The 27670-nt window shown below is 40.1% G+C and overlaps 1 protein-coding gene across 5 annotated transcripts in view; it reads right to left on the bottom strand.

Annotated features, from left to right (window-relative positions):
- DAB1 (DAB adaptor protein 1) overlaps nt 1-27670 on the bottom strand; it is a 178449-nt gene that overhangs the window by 77950 nt on the left and 72829 nt on the right. For all 5 annotated transcript variants that reach the window (XM_035121489.2, XM_035121493.2, XM_035121488.2 and 2 more), the window contains exon 3: nt 737-876. In XM_035121489.2, coding sequence (XP_034977380.2) covers nt 737-876 — 140 coding nt within the window. The remainder of the gene's footprint in view (nt 1-736; nt 877-27670) is intronic.

Genomic DNA, 27670 nt, shown 5'->3' with positions numbered 1-27670 from the left:
ATAAACTATAAATACGTACATCATATTCCACTGTATGTTTATGCTGCTTTGTTTTATGTCCCTTATCCTTACCCCATTTGCATGGACAATGTTGTTTCTCAGATCAGAGGTTTTGTTGGGAATACATATAAGTTTACTGGGAACATTTGCTTCTTCACCATGTAAAACAGGGGAACCCGTGGCCCTCCAGATGTTCCGGGACTCCAACTCATGTCAATCCCAGCCAACATGACAAACAGCCTGGGGTGATGAGAACTGCAGTCCAGCAACGTTAGGAAGGCTAGGTGTTTCCCATCCCTGATCTAAAATAAGAAATGACCTCCAAAAGGCATGGATCTTTGAATACAAAGTCTCTTCACATATTTCCTTCCCCTTTAAAATGCGCTTGGTCTTCCCCGTGCCATTATCACCACAGTTAATGTGATGATGTCAATGAGGGCAAGCAAAACAGATTTTCCTCCATTTCTTTGCATTGATACAGCCATGTGACTAAATCTGATTGGCCATGTCATGGCTTTTAATAGGAAGAAGGGCTTTTAAAAATTTGACAATGAAGCAGTCTATCAGAGCTCCAAACACCAGTGAATCGGTGCAAGAACATTGTTGCAAATGATGTTTCAGGTAGCTCTTTAACTCCCCAAATACCCTTTTTACATAAAAATGGCTCAGTCCAAATAAATGATACGGTACTTTGATCCAATAACATTTTTGGGGGGTGGGGAGAGTTTCACAACACCTTTAATTTCATCATGGAATCTTGACATAACTTGTCGCCTCGTGCCGCAGAAACTTCGTCTATCCCAATGAGTTTTGCTTTGTATCGAACACCGTCGCCTTTAAACCTTTTTATTAAAGTGGCTTCGCTGCGATCCTGACCTGAAAAGAGAGAGGTGCAGTTTTGAAATGCACGTAATTTTATGAAAGCAGTAGAAAAGCTAAAGGTCTACAGGCAAGTTAGATGTGTTAATATGCTTTGTTGTCTATATGTTTTATCAAAGTCCACATTTTTGAACCATGTTTATTCAGACTGCATGTGTGTGTGTGTGTGTGTGTGTGTGTGTGTGTGTGTGGTGTGCATTTCTACTCCTTAACTGGAATGAATTGAATATTTAAATATTATTTTAGTGCATACCAGTCAAGTCAACTTTCAAAGCCACAATCCATGTTACAGATGTTATCTCCCAACCACCACCACCACCACTGAAGTGTGACCAACAGCAATCTGCTTGAACAACTTAGTTGATGGCTCCTACACACCAGAGGGCAGTGGAAATGAGGAGGGCTGATGCAGGTCCTTCAGTACGTATCCTGATATGCGTTTCAAAAAAAGTGTACAAGCAAATTTACAATTGCCTATGTCCTTCCACACACTTATTGGGTGGGTTTTGTAGAACAACAACAGCAAGTTGTATCTATAGCATATCTTTCTACATGCCCTGTCAGTATGTAACTGGCATAATGGAATCAATAAATTAGAGGGCAGGAACAGCGAACAACTAATGGTATAAACCGGAAAGGTGAAAGTTGCTCCTCATATACAGATTCAAATTAGATTATTCTGGTTTAATTCAAATAGGGAAAATGTGGATTAACAGCTGAAAAATGCTTCAATGTGTATAAGCTCTCAGACTATCCCCGATGGAGGTCGCCAGCAAGAGCATCATTTGCCTTCCATGTAGAATGTTGCAGCTGCTACGAAATTTTGTACTACACAACATGTTTTAAAATCATTATTCCACATGCCTTCACAATTAGCCCTGCATGATAAGCTAGGATGAAAGAGAGATAAGAACTGGCCCAAGTCCAGCCATCTGGGAACACTCAAGTTTGGCTGAGATTTTGAACTTTTGATATCCCAAGTCAAAGTCTAGCAATCAATCCACCAAGTAACATGTATGATACTTTCAACTCAAATTAACAATGCTGCCAGTTCCCCACAACTTTGAACCTCTGAGAACCACAACCTCCAACATTCCACTTTAAAAAAATAATCACATTTATTATTTTTAGAAGACATCTGAAGGCAACCCTGTATCAGGAAATATTTAATGTCTAATGTTTTACAATTTTTTATATGTTGTAAGCTGCCCAGAGTTTAATGTTGTTGTTGTTGTTTATTGTGCTACAACCAAATGGTTCCCAGGACAGGGCACAATAACAACAACTACAATTATAGCAACAACTTCAGCAAAGTGCAGTAAAAGTAAAACATTATGCATCATAAAGCAATATACATCATTCTAAGAAAATTATAATAATTCCAAAATTTGTTTTTCCTCCTGTCCCATCCCCACAGATGGTTTTGAAAATAATAACAATAAAAATCACTAGGACCCCTGCATGCTTTCCTCCTGGGAGATGCCAGCTTGTGAATTCTGTGATTGATTAGTTTCAAATATGTAAGGACACTGGTGAGATGCCAACAAAACCACAGTTTTCCACCCACATCATCTCCTTATTACACCAAGTTCTCGTCTGAATTTCCAGACAGTATTTATCAAATGGTTGTGTCCTCATGCTCTTCAACAACATTTTATAAGAGACTAATGGCACATGGATGACGAGTCAGAAACTGTAAGTAATTTTTAAATTATGCTGGAGGGAAATGCTGAGGCAGATGTTACTACTGAGTGCTAAGAGCAATAAAGTAACATTTGCGACACTAAGCTCTGAGGGGAAATCACATCTGGATGCACAACAATGCTTAACATCACCATCAGGCTATTCTATGTGCCGTTCATGTGTGTAAACATTCTTGTCTCAATTATTTTGTTTTGCAGTAAATAAAATCTAATTTGCAAACTCTTTTTGTCAACAATCTTCATTATATCTAACAAGATAAGCACTGCCACAGTCCTTTTTTCCTGTGTGCTTGTGTGATGTGGCATAACATTTACTTCTCACTCACTGTTGGAACACTTAAATTCTAGCTGGCTTCCGATTATCTAGTCACTTGGGTGGTCATCACAGCACACTCCAGATGTTGTGGACTACAACTTTCAAAGTCTCTTGACCACTGTCCATGAGAGCTGTAGACCACAACATCTGGAAGGCATGGTGCTGTCTACCTCTGAACCAGGCAGAGCCTAGACTTCCCATACCAACAACCTGGTGATGTTCAGTTCTATGAACTTACCGTAAATGAATTTCCTATATTGTTTGTGCGTATTCAGCATTTATTTTTTTAAAAAGTATAATGAGAAATAAAGTGCTTTGATACAATTGAAAGGCTGATCAGTAAACTGTGGAGGTGGCACATATTTATAAAGTAGATAAAAATAGAATAAATAAATGCTAAAACCAAACAAAAGGATTAAAAAATCCTTGAAAAGAGTGAATACAGATATAAGGGCTGCCATCTGTTTAGTTAATCATTTGCTTTGATTTTAACCCATTAGTCAACTGATTAAAATAAGCATTTCTGTGGTTCAATGTAAGTATAATTTTGATTATGCACAGTCCATTTTTAGCTTTTTATACAAGCCCTTTCCACCATCTCTTCATGGACATCCTTAGGAATATAAAGTGGAAGCAGGAAAGCATAAATGAAATAAAAGTAGCAGTGCCTGCAGGAAAAAAAACTTATTTGGGGGTTTTCCCATTCTAAATTTAAGGTAATGTTAAGTGCAGTTCTGTTCAGATACTATTCTCACCTCCAAAGTAGAAAACACAATGGAATTGGGACTTTTTTTTTTGGATTTGCACACCTCTACATTTTCAGGGACGTGGGTGGTGCTGTGGGTTAAGCCAAAGAGCCTAGGGCTTGCCGATCAGAAGGTCAGCGGTTTGAATTCCCATGACGGGGTGAGCTCCTGTTGCTCGGGCCCAGATCCTGCCAACCTAGCAGTTCGAAAGCACGTCAAAGTACAGGTAGGTAAATAGGCGGGAAGGTAAACAGCGTTTCCGTGTGCTGCTCTGGTTCGCCAGAAGCAGCTTTGTCATGCTGGCCACATGACCTGGAAGCTGTACGCTGCCTCCCTTGGCCAATAACACGAGATGAGCGCTGCAACCCCAGAGTCAGTCACTAATGGTCAGGGGTCCCTTTACTTTTACATTTACATTCACCTTTACCTGGATCTTTCCTGCGAAAGGCTTTATGTCATAATTTTGAGCCTGAGACCTGTAAGCATTCTTTATCACACACAGGGATGTATGGAAATAGTAACGTTTGAAGAGGCCCCTTGCCAAGGCATATTCTCATTACACATGACAGCATTTAAAGGGAACATATTGAACAAGATCCCTGTGTGTGATTTAAAGCAGCATAAATAATACATTTCTGAATTATAATATACTGTAATGCTGCATGGGATGGTGAAAGAGTGGAAGCATCATTAAGCTGAACAACAAATTTGGAATGCTGCATGGAAAGCCCAGAGCAGAATTAATTGACCAGCTTTCTATTCCCTAAAGATGCGTCCAGCCTTATTCAGCTTTTCTGCCCTGTGATGTATATTCTTTTCTTGCCTTACACCTTACATATCCCTTCTTTCCTCTTCACTGTTATCTTACTCGTATAGGTAATTTACCCTTGTGGCTGCTTACATCCAGAGGTATTTTACTGAATGATGCATATCTTTGAAAGCTTTCAGAGGAAAGCGAAGTATCTTTCAGATCTCAAATTACTACTTACCCATGTAACATGTGTATGTTACCAGAACTCAGTCACAGCAACATGCTTCTTGCTGAATCCAGGTGTCTATACCTGTGTTTCCCAACCTTGGGTCTCCAGATGCTTTTTGAACCACAACTCCCATCATCTCTGACCACTGGTCTTGCTAGCTAGGGATGATGGGAGTTATAGTCCAAAAACAGCTGGAGACCCAAGGTTGGGAAACACAGGTATACACTGGTACTGATGCTGTTATAATTGACTCAGAAGATATTGCACACTGTGCCCATACAATGGCGTACTTAAGCCTGTTGTTTAGTCATTTAGTCGTGTCCGACTCTTCGTGATCCTATGGACCGTAATTAAAACGTGTAATTGTACAGGTGTTTGCAAAGACCTTGTATCTGAAGCATTTCAAGGGGTCTTGCCACTAACATTTAATTTGTGTAAGTGCTGTCCTCCTTTAAGACATGCATGTGCCATATGGAAACATTTCTCCTCTGTGACTAGCAGTGATGTGGATTGCTGTCGAATTAGAACATTGCACCTGGTTGTCTTTATCCTTTTCAGTCAACCGATTAATCTTCAGAGCTCTTCCATGCATTTTTGAATTTGCAACTCAAGCAAAGGCAGTCCTGTTACCACTGGTTGTTTTACATAGCTCAAAAAGCTAGCAAAAACTTCCCACCCTCCCATACACAACAACGAAACAATGACATTTACATTAAAAAAACTGGATGTCAGGGGAACCCCTTACAGGGAAACCCCCCCCCCAACATCCTGAGCAGCACGAGCAGCGGGTCAGGAGGAGGGAACAGGGGGTGGAGCGGAATGGAGAGAGAGTTCAGTGAGGCGTCGGAGCCATGGCAACGCTCGGGAGAGCAGACGGTAGAGTAAGGGCTCAGCGAGGTACAAGAGCCTATGCACCGCTCTGGTCAGCAAGGGGAATCAGAGGCACCATTCCTTCCAGCACTCAAAATGAGGTGAGTGCCAAGACGTAGGGCTAGGGGGAGGTGTTTTGGGGTGCACAGGCTATTTTGCTAGTGCCAAAGCAGACAATCGCCATTGCTGGATTATGAATCAGACTAGGCAGTCAAGTTTTCTGATATCTCTGCACTGTAAATAATATGCACAATAAAACTCTGAAAGACAGTGCGGTCTGGAGCGTCTTTACTCGAGAGTAGCCGCAGCAATCCCCTGACACTGAACTAAGACCATAGAACCTATTTTGGAAATTAAAGCTGGGGTCTGAATAGTTTTGAGGCTACTTATTCTCACCAACAGATCACCAGAAGTGATCTGATTTATATCATATTCTTATGTGACAGCCTCACCTTACATTCAGGTAATGGTCCATGAATCAGGCATCCCCAAACTGCGGCCCTCCAGATGTTTTGGCCTACAACTCCCATGATTCCTAGCTAATAGGACCAGTGGTCAGGGAAGATGGGAATTGTAGTCCAAAACATCTGGAGGGCCGAAGTTTGGGGATGCCTGCCATAAATCTTTCCAGAGCTTTTTAGTGAATGCTAGTATTCAACAGGACTAAGGCCTGGGAACTGTCTTCCACATCAGGGCTGAGTCATGGAATATGGAAAGGAACAATAAAAGGAAGCACATCTGAGCATTCAGCGTTTCTTTCTCACTAGGCAACCTGTAACCAACATATATTCAAGATTAAGAAGCAGAGCATTCATAATAGATGGGTATGGCTTCAAGACATGTAGATAACAAATTCTGTTCTGTCCCTGTATTGGGGGTGGGGGTGGGGTTGCATTTGCTATCGGAGCCAGAGTGGGCCTGTTTGCTTTGGGGTGAATATTGGCCAACAGGGCCATGGTAGCAATGTCAGGTTCATATCCCAAAGGAGCACGCAGTGAGGGGGAAAGAGTTTTCTCAGGCCCTGTTGTGTGACCACAGCATGTGTCTGGCAGCTGGCTCAGGAGATGGGAGTTGAAACCCTGCCATCAATGCACCTCACTTCCCACACTTCATTGATTTTTGCTAATTTGGTTGAATTATTCTGATTGCAGATCCTATAGTTGTTATAGTTTAATAAACTATAACACCCATCTCCCTTGTCTCGAATCTTCATGGGGGTGCTGACAGACTATGAGAATTAGAGGCATGGTGTTGAATGAAAGAAGTATCAAGTAAAAAAAAAAAAAACCCTGAGGCTGAGACCAAGTTCTGCGGACACAAGCTATTGAGAATGGGGGTTCTGTGGATCAGGGAGCCTAGGGCTTCAAACCAGGGAGAGCTCATTGCAAAACTGCTTGTTACAACTGTACTCATAAGGGACTTTGAAAAGCCTAACAGGCTTCTCAATTGACCACTGTCTTTTTAGCTCAGGATCCACTAAGAAACCTTGTCCTGGACGAGACTCAGGGTAAATAGAGTAGCTCGAAATTTAAAAAGATCAGACTTCCAATTCTGTTCTTTCTTTCTTTTTTCTTTTTTAAAAAAAGGCAAAACATTTCTTAGCAGCATATACTTTTATTTATATCTAAGTGCTCCTCAGGGCATAGGGTGAATCATCTGGTTTTTAAACCTTTAATGTATAACAATATTATCAGCAAAGACTATAGCATGCCTTAAGCAGAAGGCTCTATAGTATGACACTGCCCTGTCTTTTGCACTAATAAACTGCCCACACACTATCTGTCATACATTCAGATTATAAACTTGAGATAACGTTTTTCACACCTCAAAGGGATCTGATCCAGTAGCACGGTAAACACACTCTATGTTTTCATGGAGGCAATTAGCATTTTTATAGCGCAGACATGGTGAGAATACAAAACACTGCAGTCAAGAATGACCTCTAGGTGCTACAAACGCCTTAGAAAAAGATCAACTCACATTGCATTTGATTCCCCCATCTTTTACCTAATGGGGAATACTTAGAAATCTCTCTCTTCCTCCCCACACCATGCAACAAAATTTTATTCAAATCTACCTCTTTATTATGTGGTCATAGACCCAACAAATTAAAACCAAGAACCATGCATGTAAAATACATGTACTAAATACATTAAAATAGGCTGTAATACATATGTGATATAAGATGTCAGGAATATATAAAAGATGTCTAAAATAAGCTATACAACACAATACATAATGTGGACACTAAGAGTAAGGTATATTAAAAGGGGGGAAGTAAATAACATAATCAGATTATAAGTTTGATGTGTTTAATTAGTGTTCAGATTTTTGCAGCCAGAAATCTAGCCACAATCTCTGTTAATAATTTGTTCATATCTATCAAAGGGTAGGCAAGATACCATTCAGAAGCCCTGAAAATTTTGAGAGAATAGTAGTCACCAATTATTAAAATTAAGAAAGTTATAGAAAATAACTCTGTCCTGGAGGCCAAAACCTGTAAGCTTAGCAGCTCTCCTGCCATTGCATCTAGTCCAACCCACTTCCACTAAAGTCAGCCTCATACCTAAAGCACTTTTAACAAACATACATCTAGCTTTCTTTCCTTGTCAGTCTCCAAGGTCATAAATTAGTGAGGCAGCATACATAGCATAGATTTAAAAGCACACACACCCTAAAAATAATCAAGGGAAGTATAGTTTATCCCTCACCAAGCTACAATTCCCAGCACCCTTAACAAATCACAGTTCCTAGCATTTTTTTTTGCGGAGGGGGGGGGGGAGAATGTGTTCTAAATGTAAAGCATGCATAATTTTCTGGGACCTTCTTCATCCAGCGCAAACTCTCTACCACTGAGCTTGTGGTCCTTCCCATTGCTACCACCTCACCACCACAGATAATTACCCAAGGGTTATTTAAAAGAATCTCTAATCGCATGCAATAGTGTCAAAAAGCCACCTGCTAAAATTAAACAGGTCTGCCATTAACTTAAGTGCTGTGGACATTTTCATACATTGATTTAAGCCTTTCCACCATCCTAGCTAGCTTCTTCAAAGACTCATTCCCTTGGGACCTGCCCAGGAACATAGCCTATCCACTCGTTTTAGAAGGTGCTTGACACCTGCTTCAAATTCAAGGTGAACTCGCAGCAGCCCTTCCTGTCTCCAGATGTCAACAAAGATCAAACTGCTCCTCCCAGCAGAGTTCTTCTAACAGCTGCTTACTAAGAGAATGGTGGGAAATTCCTTCCTATTGAGATAGCAGCATGCACATGCGTTTGTGTTTGTGTGTATATATTTTTGTGCAACATTTTTATTTGCTTGTTTGTTTGGAAGCGAACACTGCAACTGACACTGCTCCCATATTTTTATTTTTAGAAAAATGCTGCTAAACTCCCACTGGTTTCAAGAGGATGAGAATTTTGTACCCAATAGGACTATACTTATGAAGATTATTCCAGAACTTAGGTGAATTTCCATTAGAGTTGCATTTCAAAAAATTACCCATAATTGTATGTGGAAATACAGTGATACCTTAACTACACCATCCCGTTATTTAGATTATCATCCCAGCAGTGCTTTCATTTTGTTTAGCATTGTCATTCATGGTAAACTCCAGTTGAGAGCTTTTTACAGCACTTTGCATGATTAGTACTTGAATAGCATTACTATATTCAAATGCCTCTGTACATCTCAATCCCTAGCACCAAGGGTATAATAAAGGGCTATTTTCTGTGTTTATTTGCAATCTGCCATTTTATACCATCCCTCCCACAATATTAGACATGACTTTGAAATGGAAGTCAATTGTGTATATCAAGGTGTGCTGTTTTTTCGTTCTTCTGATGGTTTTGTTTGGTTTTAAGGGTTTCCCTCTGCACCCAAGCCTCAGCAAATAACAGTAGATATCTGAGGTGTGCATTTCATCATTTTTACGAGTTAAACTAATGGCAGATTGAATTATTTCTTAATAGCACAAAGCGGAATTTGTGATTGAGACAAGAGGGCAAAATTACCGCGATGACCTCTGTATAAATTACATTTGATTAAACTTTTAGATAAATATCAGTGAGATTGTTTAGTGGAAGTCTACTGCAGGAGACACTGAGTGAGCACATGTTTTCCAGTGTAATGGAAGCAAAGAAAGATGAACAATTTCACACTAGTTCTAAAGAGCTGACTGATGAATTTTAATTTTGAATTTAGGACTTTCAAGATAAAGTTATATTATTATTTCTAGAAACACCATAACAGCCAGGAGCAATTATGTTTCGATTCTGCTTTGTTTCTATAAATGTGTGTTAATATTAAAGTGGAAATTTCATTAGAGTGCCTGTGGTATAGACGAGCATTTGCAGTGCAGATATAACCCTAGCTTTGGAGCCCACTTATGTAGAAAATTAAAGAACATGCAGCCTGCTCCTATACAAGCTTTCTGAGTGGTAAATCCTACTGTGTTTGATGGGCTCAATCCTGCACATATTTGAACTTGCTCATGAGGACAAGAAGAGTTTAAGAAGGTAGCACAAGAAAAATTTGACGAACGTCAACCGTTTACCATTGCAACGGAGAAAATGAAAAGAGGAAATCAATTTAAGTTGCTGTAGGCTGAATATCCTACAGATATTCAGATCCTGAAGCTGAGGCTCCAATACTTTAGCCACCTCATGAGAAGAGAAGACTCCCTGGAAAAGACCCTGATGTTGGGAAAGATGGAGGGCACAAGAAGGGGACAACAGAGGACGAGATGGCTGGACAGTGTTCTCGAAGCTACAAACATGAGCTCGACCAAACTGCGGGAGGCAGTGGAAGACAGGAGTGCCTGGCGTGCTCTGGTCCATGGGGTCACGAAGAGTCGGACACGACTAAACGACAACAAGGCTGAATATGATGGCTGATTTCTAAAACAGTTGTGAAAATTCTGACTCTAAGGCCCTTACCTCTGAATACCCCATTGCTAAAGCTTGAACAGATTGTGGGTTAATGAGTCATGAGAGAAATAAAATCTGTACACATTTAGAGATGAGCTGTTATTTATTCCTGCTTCACATTTTCAAGGAATAAGTCACATAATTTAAAACAACAACAACAACCAGGTTCAGTGCTAAGTCCTGATGGACCTTGACTCAAATATAGGGACAAACTAGATGCGACATACAGAATGGTATTTTCCCCCCATTCTCTCTCACTGAAAAGCAGCAGCAAAAGCTGCCCTCAACAGCTGGATTGTGACTGGAGGATGTGTGCTCAAAATGGCACCCACCAAGCCGTTCACCAAGTGGATTTCCCACATGCAGGTAAAAAGCAGCATGTGGAAAACAATTACCAGACTGCAAAGGATCTAGTTATGCAGTCCCTCCCCCCCCCCCAATATCCTTTTAGTTGGTGAACTTGCTGAAACCATTTTTGGTTCAAAAGGAAAACAACATGGAACTTTGCATAATATATCCTAATGGTACTTACTTGGGAGTAAGTCCCATTGAATTCAATAAGAATTATTTCTGAGTAAGCATGGTTGAGATGGCACTGTAAATTGGCCAAGTTCTGGTTAAACATTGAGGGCAGTTGTAAGAATGATTGGACAATGGGACAATCTACGGCTGAGCTGAAACTCCCCAAAATTTATCTCCCAACATATTCAGGATGCAAACGGGGGATTCATTTCAGCTATTTTCTGGAGGCATAAAAGGGGCAAGAATCAGTGGTGAGCTGTCAGGGACTGGCTGGACGACAAGGAGTGGTGGGAGATGCCAGCCAGGGAACCCCCAAGGGAAATCCCAGAGGAGGAAGGCTGAAAGCCTGGGGATTGGTGGTGGGACACGGAGGAGAGGTCAGAGTGGGGAGATGGGGAGGAGGTGTTGGATACTGAAGAGGTAACAAAGTTTAGTGAGCAGGGGGAACCTGTGATAGGCACCATTTCAGACTCCGAGGCTGAAGCAGAGGAGTGGAGTCAAGAGACCGCTGGACTCCAAGAACACACAGGATAATGAGGACAGAGGTGGGCAAAAACAGGTTGAGACTGCTTGGGAAACATCTGGGAGAGGAGGAGCCCTAGAAGGGGTGGAAGGCAGAGATCTTCAGTCCTGGCAACTGCTCTATTGCTCTAACTGCTGCTGAGTTGTATGCTGTTTCCTTGACATCACTGGCAACTGCTTCTTTGTGTTGACCTGCATCTGATTCCAGTCCAAGCTTGCAGTTGGAGGTGATGCTGCCCAAGGTTTGGGAAACTACCATTTTAATTTCTCAGGATTTAATAGACTGAACATAGGAAATGACCCTCACTCCAACTATGGAGCACAGTTTCATGATGAACCGTATTGGAGTGAGGGCAGTTCCTTCGTTCCACTATCTGAGAAGAAATGACAGCTCCCACCAAATCAAGGCCTCCAGGGAGCACCATTGCTACCAGGACCATGAAAAATGGGAAGGCAGTAAAAAAGAAAGAAAAAGAAACAAGGTGTAAGTTTGGGGAAGTTCTTTATTGCCCCTGGCACTCCGGGGGAGAAAACGCTGGAGAAGTTCAAATCAGAACTTCTAATTCAACTTTAAAACAATTTAATTGTTCCCAAAGATGCAAAACTTCCTGTGAAAGCGTTTTCTAAGAGGGCACTTTCACTTCATAACTTGTTCTATACAGTGGTACCTAAGTTTACGAATTTAATCCGTTCCTGAAGTCTGTTCTTAAACCAAACCTGTTCTTAAAACGAGGTGCGCTTTCCCTAATGAGGCCTCCTGCCGCTGGTGCCCTTCTACCATTTGGCTTCCTTTTGTAGACCAAGGTGAAGTTTGCAAGCCGGAATAGTTTTGAGGAGTTCGCAAACCGAATAGTTCATTAACAGGGCTGTTCGTAAAACGAGGTACCACTATTTGTATATTTTGCTCACCAGTTGTATAGTTTTATGAAGAAGTGGTCTATACATTTTTATGTAAATAGAAATAAGTTGTTTAAGCATTGTTCAAGGGGAGTTTCCACCTTGATCGTGAACTCAGGTGTCTTACTGATTTTAAATGAGACCTTGTTGTGTCTCAGTCTTTGGGGAAATCATTCAGTGACACGAAAGCAGAGAAGGCCTATACAGATGAGGGTCAGAAGGGGTCTGCCTCAGGGATTCCATGAGCCTGCCTAAGGGCACAACAAGACATTATGAAGTGAAGAGACAGGAGCTTTGGCAGTTGATGAGGCAAACACAATGTCTTTTGTGTTTTGCAAAGATTCTAGCAAGGGCAATAGAATACTGAGAAAGACCCCCCCCCCTTTCTCTCTCACATCATATGCATTTTCTCATTCTCCCTGTTTTAGTATTACTGGTTTGCTATTGCTTGAACAAGCATGCTGAGCCCCCATACTATGGCTCTGCTAAACACACTGCAACATGACACTGGTTGTGTTCACAGCTTGAAGCGACTTAGGTAGATCTCAACCAAGGACAGTCACTATTTGTCCCAGGCGAGCAGCAAATTGAATGGTTAGATTAAAATAAGTCAAAATAAATTGAATGTTTATACTCTGTCAGTGAATTCGCTAGTATTCTACCACCCACCCACCCACAACAAACAGTAAGATGTGAATAGTCCTAATATAATAATAATAATAGTTTGCGTGATCAAAGACCATATGGAACCAGTAGTATTTAAGAGGGGGAATGAATTCAGTTAATAAAATTGATCCCCAACAAAGGCCTTAAAATTATGTACCAACTTTTTATTCCCAATGGGGAAGCAGAAAACTTGTCCCAGAGGCAAGCAAAATCACTGCTTTCCTTTTGCAATCCAACGTTTTTGAAGAAGAAATTATTTTCATTTGGCCTCCCACTGCCTCCTCAACATCACAGAATGTCTTTCCCTGCTAGGGAAGCAACAGGAGGCCAAGAGGAAAGTTGCATTTTCCATGAGACTTTGGACTAAAAAAATGCTGTCAATTTCAAAATTACAACAGTGGCAAAGTGCTTCTTTCAATTGGTTCCTTTCATTTCTGCTCCCTACTGTCATTCCTATTGTCAAAGTGGCAGCAGGAGACAGTTAAACAAAACAAAGCACACAAAAAAATATATAATTACTGCAGGCACTCACCCTTGGACAGAACATTAACAAGAAGAAAAACATCCATAAAGCATACAGCATACCCAAGGCCAAGAGAGGAATGCCATGAACCCCTTTCTTAATGCAGCACTATAATTATTTTGATTTTGTTGCTTTATTTTAAAGTCTTATCAGCAAACATTCAGGCTACAAGGAAGGGAAATCCTAAAATGCATTACATGAACTAAAAATAAATGTTTCCACAAGCAAACTGTAAGGCATCTTTGAGGAGAGGACTTTAAAAGAAAACTTAGAATTATTCAATAGCAGAATTACTTGGTTGTTGTAGAGACTTGAGATACAGAAACCGAGAGCATTGGTAGATCAAGGGACCCAGGTAGGTATCATGGGAATAGATTTAGGAATCGAGGAATAAATAATGTATGGGGACAACTGATTATTTAAGAAGTCAACTATATATGAATGCTCATGCAAGCAAGCAAAAAATGCAGCGTCTCTAATTCAGAAGAATAAACATAATTTGGGACTCTGGGAATCAGCATTACCAACTGCAGCTCAGATTAGAATGTGAGGTTCTTTCTTTATTTATCGTGTCCTCCCTCAAAGCCTTGATATTTCTTCCAGCAATCTTACTTCCGGTTTGGGATTCATCCAGTCCAGCCTTTCACATGATGAATTCTGCATTTAAGTTAAATAAGCAGGGAGACAATATACAGCCTTGTCATACTCCTTTCCCAATTTTGAACCAATCAGTTATTCCATATTCAGTTCTAACTGTAGCTTCTTGTCCCACATAGAGATTTCTCAGGAGACAGATGAGGTGATCAGGCACTCCCATTTCTTTAAGAACTTGCCATAGTTTGCTGTAGTCGACACAGTCAAATGCTTTTGGGTAGTCAATGAAGCGAAAGTAGATGTTTTTCTGGAACTCTCTAGCTTTCTCCATAATCCAACACACACATGTTTGCAATTTGGTCTCTGGTTCCTCTGCCCCTTCGAAATCCAGCTTTCACTTCTGGGAGTTCTTGCTCCACATACTGCTTAAGCCTGCCTTGTAGAATTTTAAGCACAACCTTGCTAGCGTGTGAAATGAGCGCAATTGTGCGGTAGTTGGAGCATTCTTTGCCACTGCCCTTCTTTGGGATTGGGATGTAGACTGATCTTCTCCAATCCTCTGGCCACTACTGAGTTTTCTAAACTTGCTGGCATATTGAGTGTAGTACCTTAACAGCATCATCTTTTAAAAAATTTAATAGTTCAGCTGGAATAACATCACTTCCACTGGCATTGTTATTAGCAGTCCTTTCTAAGGCACATTTGACTTCACTCTCCAGGATGTCTGGCTCAAGGTCAGCAACCACACTACCTAGGGTGTATGAGACCTCCATATCTTTCTGGTATAATTCCTCTGTGTATTCTTGCCACCTCATCTTGATGTCTTCTGCTTCTGTTGGGTCCTTTCCACTTTTGTCCTTTATTATGGTAATCTTTGTACAAAATGTTCCTTTCATATCTCCAGTTTTCTTGAACAGATCTCTGGTTTTTCCCATTCTGTTGTTTTCCTCTTTTTCTTTGCACTGCTCGTTTAATAAGGCCCTCTAGTCTCTCTTTGCTATTTTTTTTGGAAATCTGCATTCAATTTCCTGTATCTTTCACTATCTCCCTCACATTTTGCTTGCCTCCTCTCCCCCGCTATTTGTAAGGTCTCATTGGACAGCCACTTTGCTTTCTTGCATTTCCTTTTCATTGGGATGGTTTTTGTTGCTGCCTCCTGTATAATGTTACGAGCCTCCATCCATAGTTCTTCAGGCACTCTGTCCCCCAAATCAAAATCCTTAAACCTGTTCCTCACTTCCACTGTATATTCATAAGGGATTTGATTTAGAACGTGTCTTACTGGCCCAGTGGTTTTTCCTACTTTCTTCAGTTTAAGTTGGAATTTTGCTATAAGAAGCTGATGATCTGAGTCACAGTCAGCTCCAGGTCTTGTTTTTGCGGACTGTATAGAGCTTTTCCATCTTTGGCTGCAGAGAATAATCAATCTGATTTCAATGCTGCCCATCTGGTGATGTCCATGTGTTGAGTCGTCTCTTGTGTTGTTGGAAAAGAGTGTTTGTATGACCAACTTGTTCTCTTAACAGAACTCTATTAGCCTTTGCCCTGCTTCATTTTTATCTCCAAGGCCAAACTTTGTTCCTTTTATCTCTTGACTCCCTACTTTAGCATTCCAATCCTCTATAATGAGAAGAACATCCTTCTTTGGTGTCATTTCTAGAAGGTGTTGTAAGTCTTCATAAAATTGGTCGATTTCAGTTTCTTCAGCACCAGTAGTTGGTGCATAAACTTGGATTACTGTGATGTTAAAAGGTCGCTTTTATAACATTTATATATAACATTTATATATAAATGTTATTTTTATAACAATTATATCGCATATACAATGCATATAAAATGCTTTCTCTTTACCAGTCTAGCTGAGTCCATAGTCTAAAGCAAACTATAGTTTATTGTGAATGAGCAGCATAATGGGGCATTCTGCTCAAATCATTCCCGCAATGCTCCTTCCTTAGCCAAACTAGGAGGAAATAAACCACAGCATTGATTTAGTGTTATGTGTGAACCAGTGCTCATGGTTAGTTTCCATCCAAGCAAACCACAAGGGGAAGTCAAGATTAAATCTTGGGTTCCTGTCAAGGTTTTCTTTGAAGTACACCATGACACTGGTCCACATGTCCTAGTTCAGCAAAGGGGGGAGCAGAGAGGATCGGATCTGAACAAGATACACCAGCACTCTGCTAATTCACAGTAAGCCATATTGGTTTCTGATTTTGGCTTACCATTAGGAGAACATGGTTCTGGGGGTGGGGAAACAAGTAATTATGATTTTCCAGGAGTCTAGAACTAAGGAAAGAAACCGCAGGACATAAGAGGGAGTATATCGTCATAAGACGTGTTCACATAGTATCAAACCATGGTTTGGTGCTATATCTAAACTATCCTACATACATAAGTATGTGAAATATGTTATTGCAGCCATATGGAGTCTAGAAAGAAGTATCTACCAGTAGTTTATTGATGTGTATCATAATACACATAGCAATCCTTAGAAACTGATCTAAATGTAGCCACCTTTTGGAAGACAGAAACTCAACTATACATATAAATTCGGCTCAAATCACATATCAGACAGGCACCTCTACTGCCTTTTTGGTAGCTGCTTAAGTCTTTCTTTTCTCAGCAAGCCTTTTGAGTGGCAATCTTTATCTGTACTGGATTTCAAAATGGGTTTTACATGTGACATGGTTTTAATTGGTTTTACATATGGGATTGTTTTTAAATTGTTGAGTTTTCTCTATAAAATATTTTTGAGGTATTTTAGGAGAAGCAATTCATAAATGGAATCAAATAATAAATAAAATAAAATAAAAAACATGTGCATCATTTGGAAGATCAGAACAAAGAATGGGTACGCAGATGTTATGTTTGCACCACATCTTAATAGATACTTTATGCTTTGCGTTTAATCTGTTCTGAGTCTTAGCAATTAGACATGTCAAAGAAATACAACGAAATCAGACTAAAATAAAATACGCAAAAAGACAGTGAATGTCAGTCTCAAGGTTGCCTCCCAGCAAAACCATTGTTATTCATTTAGTGCTATTGCAAGGAATCCAATACAAAATAATATCATAACCTAGACAGAATGTGATTAGTGTTTGCTTACTGAAGAAACATGCATATAAATCCTCTGAACACTTTCGCTTATGACCGTTGCTTATCATGGGAAAATCCCAAAATAATAATGCAGGGGAATAAGAAAAGAAGTAAAAACACCAGCAGAGTTTGGCTCTTTGTGCAGCTGGTCTTTTCTGGGTGGCAACAGCCTGGCAATTAGGACTCAGCTATACAGCTGCAAATATAACATTTTAAGTGTGTTTTAGGTGCAATATACAATGAGACACTAGATGGCAATGGTCATTCTTATGGAAAATTCAATGTATTTTTAAAAACGCAAAAAAAGCATTTTCAGAACAGTTTTTATAATAATAATAATAATAATAATAATAATAATTCATTATTTATACCCCACCCATCTGGCCGGGTTCCCCCAGCTACTCTGGGCGGCTTCCAACAAAATATTAAAATACAGAAATCCATCAAACATTAAAAGCTTCCCTAAACAGGGCTGCCTTGAGATGCCTTCTAAAGGTCTGATAATTGTTGTTCTCTTTGGCCTCTGGTGGGAGGGCATTCCACAGGGTGGGTGCCACTACCGAGAAGGCCCTCTGCCTGGTTCCACCTTAGAGCCCATCTGTTGATTCCACCTTAGAGCCCAGCTGTGAGGCCAGCTGTTCTCCATAAAAGGGAGGCAAGTTTGTGACTTTGAGGGTATTAGCCAAATGCTATTACATTTGGAGGGACTTATCATTACTTAAGATGAGGCAGCATAAGGCTTCCGACTTCACCCATTTCTTTTAATGAGTACAGGAGTTTTGCTAGCACTTCAAGTGTCACCATTCCCATTGGGCCATTCTGCCACCAGGGTGTTCTAATCACAGCTCTGCAGAATGCAGAATGCCGCCTGCTGTCTCATGGTAGCCCCCACAATGGAAAATTAACTGCATTAAGCCACCCCACAAAGATTGTTGCCATATTTGGGGGCTATTTTCAACCCATCACTCAAAAATGATTTAAAAAAAATCTGGGTCAAAGTATTCAGCTTTTTATATCACCTAAAAGAAAACCAGCACCAGAATAGCACCACATTCATTTGTACCTATTTCCAAATGGCCTGTGTATTTTACTGTATATCAAGGATGGGGAGCATATTTCAGCCTGACTGCCCCATTGCCTTTTGGAGAACCTTCCAGAGGCCAGAGGCAAGTGACTGATGGAGCCAAAAGCAAAACAGGATGGAACAGTCAGTTACACAGCTCTTATGGTAGACTATATTCCAACTATGCAAGGTGGTTTCTGTTGGCACACATATCTCCAACCAGGGAAGGACACAGTTCAAGGTCACTTTCTAGCCGGGAAATAACATCAAGGAGGGCATGGAGCAGGACCTGTGAAGGGCATAACTTGGGGAGGGCAAATGACCTGGTCAGAGTTCAAAGGGTTAATCTGAGAGGTCTGGGGGCTACATCACCCTCCCACAGCATGAGGTTCCCCACTTTTGTTGTATATATTTATGGTATACAGACAGATAAGACTTCAACATATTAATGTACCTAAGTCTTACATATGTTCCACTGTGTATTCCCCCCTCCCATTCATGTGCATTGATAAGAAGAAAACATCCCCTTTGGAAGGATCAAAACATATGAATTTGTTCTATTAAAGAATTAATTGCTGTCTCAGCTGAAACCAGAATGAAGCAAAACCAGCCTTACATCTAAGACATGAATGGAATTGTGATATTTTCTTAAAAAGAAACCTGCTAACATTTTAATACGGAGTTTAGGGAATGGAAACATGTCCAGCTCAGAAGTAAAGACTAGTAAAATTAGTTTATTCCTCCAGGACGTCCAGGGAGAGTACATGGTACATGTGATAGGTGAAGCTGATTATATATATATATATATATATATATATATAACCATTATTAACAACAATAATAACCTGTATGGCTCAAGCAAGGAATCAAATCTAATTCCAAAAGGTCCATTTCCAGTACTATAAATATAACCATACTGGCACTCTGAATCCTGAAACCCTCTATTAAAAATGAAGAAGAGCATAAACTTGCAAACTATTTGCTTATGGAGAGGCAGAAAGAGAGTTTAGACAATTTACTGGCAAGAAACTCCCACTGCAGTTCAACATGTGCCAACTTAATACGAACAACAACGATGCTAACAATAAAAATAATATTAACAAATGAACAGCAACAATGCGAAATGTTGTCGTAGTGAAATCTGGACTCAGGTTTGCAGAGTAACCGTGCTGCTTCAAGGCAGGAAATTGACCATATGCAAAGGACGGCCATATTAAAAGGCATATTTGTGTCAGTGTGTATCTGCTTGTTTCCAATGGAGATTTTGCTGAGCTCCAAGAGAAAAAAGAATCTGTGTGCTTCACAGGCTATTTCACTATACCCGTGCCAATGCGCTTTTCATGCTTTCCTGTAATGAAATGTGCATTCACTACCAGCACTATTTATAGGAGCAACACTGAAGCCTTTGATATGATGACAACATGATGGCATGATTTTCTTTCTGGGAGCCCCACCTGAGCCATCAACAGAAGAATCTTCTTATTGCTGGCTTTTTCCACATGCCTGCCTCTCCTCATCTTTGAACAAAATTGACCGCATCTAATCTTTTGTGCGAAAACAGCCTAATAATTTAACATTTGCATGCAAATTAGTGCACTGTAAGCTAGAGCACCACTAGGCTAGGTTAGTGTGCTATTAACTAGGGGATTCACAGGCGTATTGCATGCTAAGTAGGTCAATTTCTAGTCAGATAATTCTGGTTATTGCCAAGTATTTATTCATGAATTTCCTAATTCAACATATTTAAAGTAAGTCAGATTTACTGTTATATTTAAATCATGGCTCCCTATGTCCAGTTTTATCCACCTCCACATTTGCTGGTGTCACTAACCATATATTAAATTTTCCCCCCTTGCCTTATTTATGTCCTCCCTAATAAAATAATCATACTCCTGTTTGCTCTTGTTTTGTAAAAGTGAGAACAGGAAAGAGTCTTTAGCCACCAGGACTATGATTAAGAGACATTTTGCATACTTATTTGTTTTTATTACAAGTGCCTACTCTGTAAATGTGCATAGAATTTAGGATTTGTGTTTGCGTGCGTTTTATTTTTATTACCAATAAAAGCAGCAAGAACAAAACAATAAAATGTCCACAGTTGCACATCACATATTCTAGGTTGGATGCTTGAGGAATTCAGCTGCCATCATTTCTGATATGAATGGATCTGATTTGCGCCTCCTCCTAGACTAATGTACAGATTTGGACTTCATTATCCATTGGCTTCTGCATTTCCCAAATGTTCTGAATCAGTTTTTGGCTCCGAAAACATAAATACAGTGGGAGGGATTTGACCAATGAGTCGTGCTGGCGGAAGCCCATGCAAACACTTCTGCTGGTGCAATTAAATTGGCAGGGCGGAGGGTCAGTAGAACCCCCAAAACAGCATGCAGGGGAGGCAACACTGTTCTCTCTGGCAAGCTGATATGCTTATACAGATGGAACATTTGTAATAGCGCAATGTAGACTTCAGCCCATAATATGTATTGATATATGGCTATAGCTATAGCTAGATATAGTGCTTTCGGTTTGTTTGTTTTTTAGGGGGGGGAATGGTGCTGTTACTCACCAAGAGGTTGTCACAGTAAGTGTCACACTTTAAACATGGGGGGAGGGGAATGTCGGTACTGGGTACCCTTAAGGACCCCCCAGCAAAAATATTGTGTTTGCATATGTGGGTTTGTGTGTGTGTGTGTAGATGATAGATAGATAGATAGATGATAGATAGATAGATAGATAGATAGATAGATAGATAGATAGATAGATAGCACTGCATATAAGTCAGGGAGAATTATTGGGGGGTTTTAAATTTAAAAAGTTATCAAATAATACTTATAACTGATTACCTGTTATTGAATAGTTGAGAGGAATTCAGTCATCCATACACTGCATGGATGAGTGGTGAAATTTCATACGAGTAAAGCTGCGGTAGCAAAGCTATTACTGGGAAGGACTAGACAAATGGATTAGTAGCAAAGGAATATATTTTTTCAAATGAAGGTGGGCAAATTTTGACAAACAAGGAATTGGGTGCTCTGCAGCTCTTCGAAAGCACCTGGAATCAGCCATAGTCAGGTACAGTACCAGGTTGGATGAACTACTAGCCTGACCCAAAGGGAACAGGTTGCTTCACAGTTTCAGAATTTTAATGCAGACCCTACAAGTGCAGTCCTGGATTTACAGAAGCCATCCCGGTTTCTGATTTGATCCCAGAATGTTCCACTTTTCCTTAGGACGTCCCTATTTTCATTGGAGAAATGTTGGAGGGTATGCAGTCATGTGACCCCTGAGCCAAGGAGATAAGTAACTATACAATCTTTACGAGATATCTGAAGACAGACCTGTATAGGGAACTTTTTAAAATGGTTTTTTAAATGTTTTTATATATGTTGGAAGCCACCCAAAGTGGCTGGGGCAACCCAATCAGAAGAGTGGGGTATAAATTATTTATTTATTGTTGTTATTTAGGACATCTCTATTTTCATCAGAGAAATGTTAGAGGATATGTTAATGTATGTTGGAGCCTGCAACATACTGGAAGTCAGTGCATGGAAATGCCATTTACCTTCCCATTGCAGTGGTACCTATTTATCTACTAGCTCTGGTGTGCTTTTGAACTGCTAGGTTGGCAGAAGCTGGGCGAGAGGAATGGGAGTTCACCCTGTGGGGCAGATTTGAACCGCCAACCTTCTGATCAGCAAGCCCACGAGGCTCAGTGGTTTAGAACACAACGCCAACCGCGTCCCGCTATTAAAATCTTTAGAACATTAGACTATTAATATCATTGGAACATATCTATCCAAAATGCACGATAAGCTGTAATAATATGTGAAAGCTAAACTACATGCAACAAATTGAGGCTAGTACCAACTGGGCTAAATATGCAAGGGCTATATAATTACAGCTGCTGCGGGGGTGGGGGGGGAGTGCAGCTGTGATCACAAAAATAACTCCCTACAGCCCTGTTTGGAGAATTCTGACAGTATGAACTAGTCCTTAGTAAATAAACAGCTAAATATAAACTTGGAGCTTGTGGAAAAACTGAGCCACAATGTATTTTGCCCTTAATATCACAGTTTGGCTCTGTTTCACAGTAACAGGAATTTCTTAGAGTAAGAGGACGATGTGCACCATCTCTATGTTTGTCCCAGTAGACTTGAATGCAAAATGAGTGCAATACCTTGGTTTGCCAGTGACCTTTTTAATCAATGAAAAATAGAGACTGCAGTTATTTTTAAATACTTTCAATTACCAGGGTCCTAATGTGAACTTCCTAAGTGCTCTTTCTGCTATACTAATCAACTGCAATCATTATCCCTTTTTGTCTAGTTAGTCTTCCTGCTACGATTTAAATGGTATGTTTTGCCTCATTTTTAATCATTTTTCTAAGACCTTTATGCTATTGTCTGTAGGCATTCAATGGACTCTAATTGTTGATTATACACATAGTCATTATTTAACTGCCTAATGTAATGGTTAGTAAAATATATATACCATTCGCAGTGGTGGCTAATAAAGGCAGTCTTGGAATCACTATTGAAGTAATGGTGTTTTAAACTGAATGTCAATCCTTTCCTCCAACCTGTCATTTATTGCACCTTTGTATAAGGATACAGTATTATCATAATCTAACAGCAGTATCCAACTGCTTAAATTTATTTTGCTATATTTGTGTTAAAATAAACTAATCAGAATTAAATATAATTACAGTATATCAGAATTTAAGAGCTTATGGCAAGGATAGAGGATAGTTGTGGTCAATCAATAATGGCTTACAGGGTTATATGGTAGGCTAATGATAAATGATGCAGAAACTGTCTGATTTCCCCTTGTAGGATTCTCCAAGTCAACTGTAGAAGACCTCTACGACCTCAACACATCTCTTCTTTCCATCTCTGATGTGGCAGGTTTGATAGCTAGGTCCAAGGAAACTCTGTTTCTCCACAGGGATGCTGATCTGCCTCCCTGATATATTCTGAGGCTGTCCAAGTATGATTCTTCATATACTTTTCTTCCACAGGCAAGGGAGGGCCAATCGCACAGGGTTAAGTTAATGTGAGATAATTTAGTCTGGCATCTGATATTTTATTTTTTAAGGGTCATATTTTGCTATTTTAATTTTGTGTTTTTAATGTTGTCACATAAGACCAGCTCCATAAGTGCAGATACTACTTCGGTTAGCTAGTCATAATGCAACCATAGGAAGGCATACTCACATGTAGGTAGGGATGGGAGGGGGGAGATGCAGTTTTGTTTGCACTTTCATGTGAAGTTACCTAATTGGCACTTCTCAAACCAACATGCAAACTGAAGCACAGCTATCGTTCGAAATTGAAACGGGATATAAATAATAAAATTATTATGTTTGTTTATTTATTATTAATTAAAAGTAAAATAAAATAAAGGTAAAATGGATCCCTTTGAAAAAACAGTTTCCAGGAGCATAACGTATAAAAGTCGCTTTGAACAAGATTTGAAAGAAAATTATTAATTATATAACAATGCTAAAAGTTTATCCCTTAAAATAGTGGCTGCAGAAAGCTGAGCCTAGCTCGCTCGGGGAGCCATTGAGGAAAAAAATCAGACGGGCTGGGAAGAAAGTCTGTGTCTGCATATTTGGGCACAGAATCTGGCGACCGCCCTGGTTATTTTCAGGTCTTTGCCTAGCAAGAGCAGGTTGTATAATTGCTTTTCCGGGAGGCTTGCTAAGCTCACCAGTATGGGATCCAGGATCTCCCTTTGAGCTTCTTCATATAGAGGGCATCTGAAGAACAAATGCTCAGGGCTTCCTATTTCCCCTAATGGGCATACGCAGAGTCTTTGGGCATATGGGATTTTTTTGTAAAGCCCCTCCAGCACAGGCGTGGGCAATGCCGCGCTTCTGGCAAGTGGAAAAGCCCTTCTTGTGTTTTTTGACAGGAGAAAGGAGAGGTAAGGTGCCGGGGCGGCTATGTATCTCTCGATTTCTCCAGTTCTAAAATTATTATGAATAGGACGTCCCTATTTTCATCAGAGAAATGTTGGAGACTATGTCATACAGCCTGCCTCTGTTGCACATACTGTACAGTATGTGAGATTTTAGTCTCAGTGTCAAATTAACCTTTAAAGGTAAAGGGTAAAGGGACCCCTGACCATTAGGTCCAGTTGCGGACGACTCTGGGGTTGCGGCGCTCATCTCGCTTTACTGGAAACCACGGAAACGCCGTTTACCTTCCCTCCAGAGTGGTACCTATTTATCTACAGTTATACCTCGGTTTAAGTACGCCTCGGTTTGAGTATTTTCAGTTTAAGTACTCCGTGGACCTGTCTGGAATGGATTCATCAACTTTCCATTACTTTCAATGGGAAAGTTCGCTTCAGGCTAAGTACACTTCAGGTTAAGTACAGACTTCCGGAACCAATTGTGTTTGTAAACCGAGATACCACTGTACTTGCACTTTGACGTGCTTTCGAACTGCTAGGACTGGGAGCTGGGACTGAGCAACGGGAGCTCATCCCATTGCGGGGATTCAAACTGCCAACCTTCTGATTGGCAAGCCCTAGGCTCTGTGGAACCTTTACTTCCCTCAATAACAGGGACTTAGCAATTGGTGGCAGAAGCTTCACAATCTCCACCTCCAAAATCCATTAGAGCAGTACAGTGTGTTTGCTTTTGAGACCTCTCCACCCCTTAGCTTCTGCTTCTAAAATAATGCCAACAACATCTTCTGTGTTTGTTTGTTCTTACTACCATGTATGAAGGAGAACAATACAATTTTATTTATCAGGTGTCTGTTCATTTCCAATGTATATCAAATTTTAGGCTGTCAATTTTTCAGGAGAGAGCAAAAGTGGGAAAGAACATGGTAGAGTAATGGAGGGATCATGATTAAATATCTAATCCATAATTCAATAGCAAGGTTCTGCTGACATCATCAACACAGAGAAAGTTTTATTAAAATGCTTATGAACTCCAGAGGCAGACTAAGTTTGTATTTCTAAATTATAGTTCACTATACCCACATATCTATCATTTGCTATGTGGACAAATATATCCCTATGTATAAAGCAGATCACCTGGCAATCCTGAGATCACCGGATGACATAATGTTTTCAACTTTAACTGTTTTTATAAGCAGAAGAAATGGGGGCAAATACATAGCATTTGCAGAAGTGTTCAGAATTTAGATGCTTTGTTTGGAACATGGTTTTCTTCTTGAAAAGTTTTTAAAATGAAATATAGATTATTGGTGTGGTAATAATTTTCTGCAGTGGCAGGAAGAAAAAGGCAGGAATGTTGTTTGGTTGTAATGAAGCAATTAGAACCCATGGAGCACAGGCAAAGAAGCATTTACAGGCAAACCCCGATTTGCATGGGAGTCGCATTTTGGGTCATTAAGCTCATTGGTAGAGCCCAATCCACCCCATATGCTCCATTCCACCCCGCATGACCTCACCTCACCGTTCTGCTCCATGCCACCCTCTTCCTGGTCCAAAAATGGCCCGTGCATGCACGGTCGTGCTTTCTTAGAACACGCACAAAACAGGGGTTCCCTGTACAGTACTTATTTTTCTTATACTCTAGTTTTCTAATACCACAAGGGCCTGGATGCTGTTTTCTTTGCTTGTTAAAAAGACAAGATACTTTGGGCAATCCACCACTACAAAGTGTCTTTTTTTGAAGTCTGTATCAGTTACAGGACCATAGAGCAAACCCCAAATTCTGTGCAAAGAGGATTGCCAACTTTGCATACACGTAGCTGGACAAACATGTCAATTTCAGCTTCTCTCATGTTTCTGTTTTAATTTTTTCAACTTGTTTATCACATTTCTGCATCCCCCAAAAAAAATTTGTTAAAAGTTCTCATTCTCAGCTTGTATTTCTCCTTTTTGTTTTTGTGCCAGACCATAACACATGGCTAGTGTGGATCAGAAACTGTGCAAACCTGAGTTAGAGGGTTGAGCTTCAGAAACCCATATGCTGTACATATCCTTGCTCAGCTATGAGGTTCACTGTGTCGTCTTTGGCAAATCACTACTCCTGAGATTGGATAACTCCCTGCGTATAACCTTTAGGTCCTTATATAAAAAGGAAAATACCGTATATAAATGGTATAAACATAATGTGTTCCTGAGAAATAAGAACTTTTATATAGAGGGAGGGCTCAATTTCTGCACAAAATGGATTTAAGAGTAAGGATGGCAATGCTCACAAATCTGAATGGAGAACCATTATCCTTAGCCTGTTTTGTTGTTAGTACAGTTATGGAATGAATGTTACCATTCTTTTTAGATCTATGTGTATCTTAAATGATAAGTTTGAAGAAGCAAGGCGATGTCGATTCTCCTAATGGGTGATTTTCATCATTTATTCAACAGTCTGCTTATTAATTATTTGCACTGATATTACATTTTCTTACAGTATCTCCCTGCATATGACACTTCCTCCCTCCCCCCTCAAAAGGAAATAGAAGAATGCTGAAAGAAGGGGGGAAAGAAGCAGCAAGAATACATTTAACACAACATTTGATTTCACTTCACCAAACCAGAATTACTGACCTAGGAAAAACAAAACCATCTCTAGAAATAAATCAAAATCCTGTCTACATTAATCTAATTGCACCAGTGGCAGCTAAGTAGTCCCTTAAGCAATTTAAGCTTCCTTCTTTGGGAGGGGAGGAAACCCCCATCAACACCCCTTTGGGAACACAAGTTGGAGAACAAGTCAGTTATGATCTATTTCTCTGTAATAACAGCTCCCCCCCTCTTCTCATAAAAAATAGGTGTCAGTTCCCTGCAATTAAAAAGCAAAACAAAATACCATGCTTTGTACTAAGAGTAGATAAACCAACTGCAGCTAAATGACCTCACTGAGCTTCACCTTCCTTCATGTTTATTTTTAACAAGCCCAAGATCCAAAATTACTATACTGGCAAGATGACAGAATTCATGATACACCGTTGTTATAGTTCAAGGGAGTAAATTATGCTTTCAGCCACCCCATGCCTCCTATCTGCCTAGTTGTTTTAATAAATCACCGGGCGAAATAAAAACAGAAGATGGATATCCATGATGCACAATATCAATGAGCTCCCCTACTATATGTGAGTAATGATCTGGTCTGTCACTGAGGGCAGTTCAGTATGTTCGGGGCCATGCTTCCACAGGATAAACAAGCAACTATATTATTATTATTATTATTATTATTATTATTATTATTATTATTTCAGGTATACAATTTCAGCATAAATTACAATGCAAAGCAGGTATGAGAAACCTCCAGCCGATGGGCCTAATTAGCCCCAGTAAGGATCCTAATTTGGCCGGCAAGTCCCTTTCTCCCAAACCATGGCCACCTGTACCACCTCTGGCACCTTTTAT

The sequence above is a fragment of the Zootoca vivipara genome, chromosome 7, assembly GCF_963506605.1.
Source record: "Zootoca vivipara chromosome 7, rZooViv1.1, whole genome shotgun sequence".
NCBI classification, from domain to species: domain Eukaryota; kingdom Metazoa; phylum Chordata; class Lepidosauria; order Squamata; family Lacertidae; genus Zootoca; species Zootoca vivipara.
The sequence above is the reverse complement of the archived record's forward strand: the minus strand, read 5'-3'. Positions and strand labels throughout refer to the sequence as shown.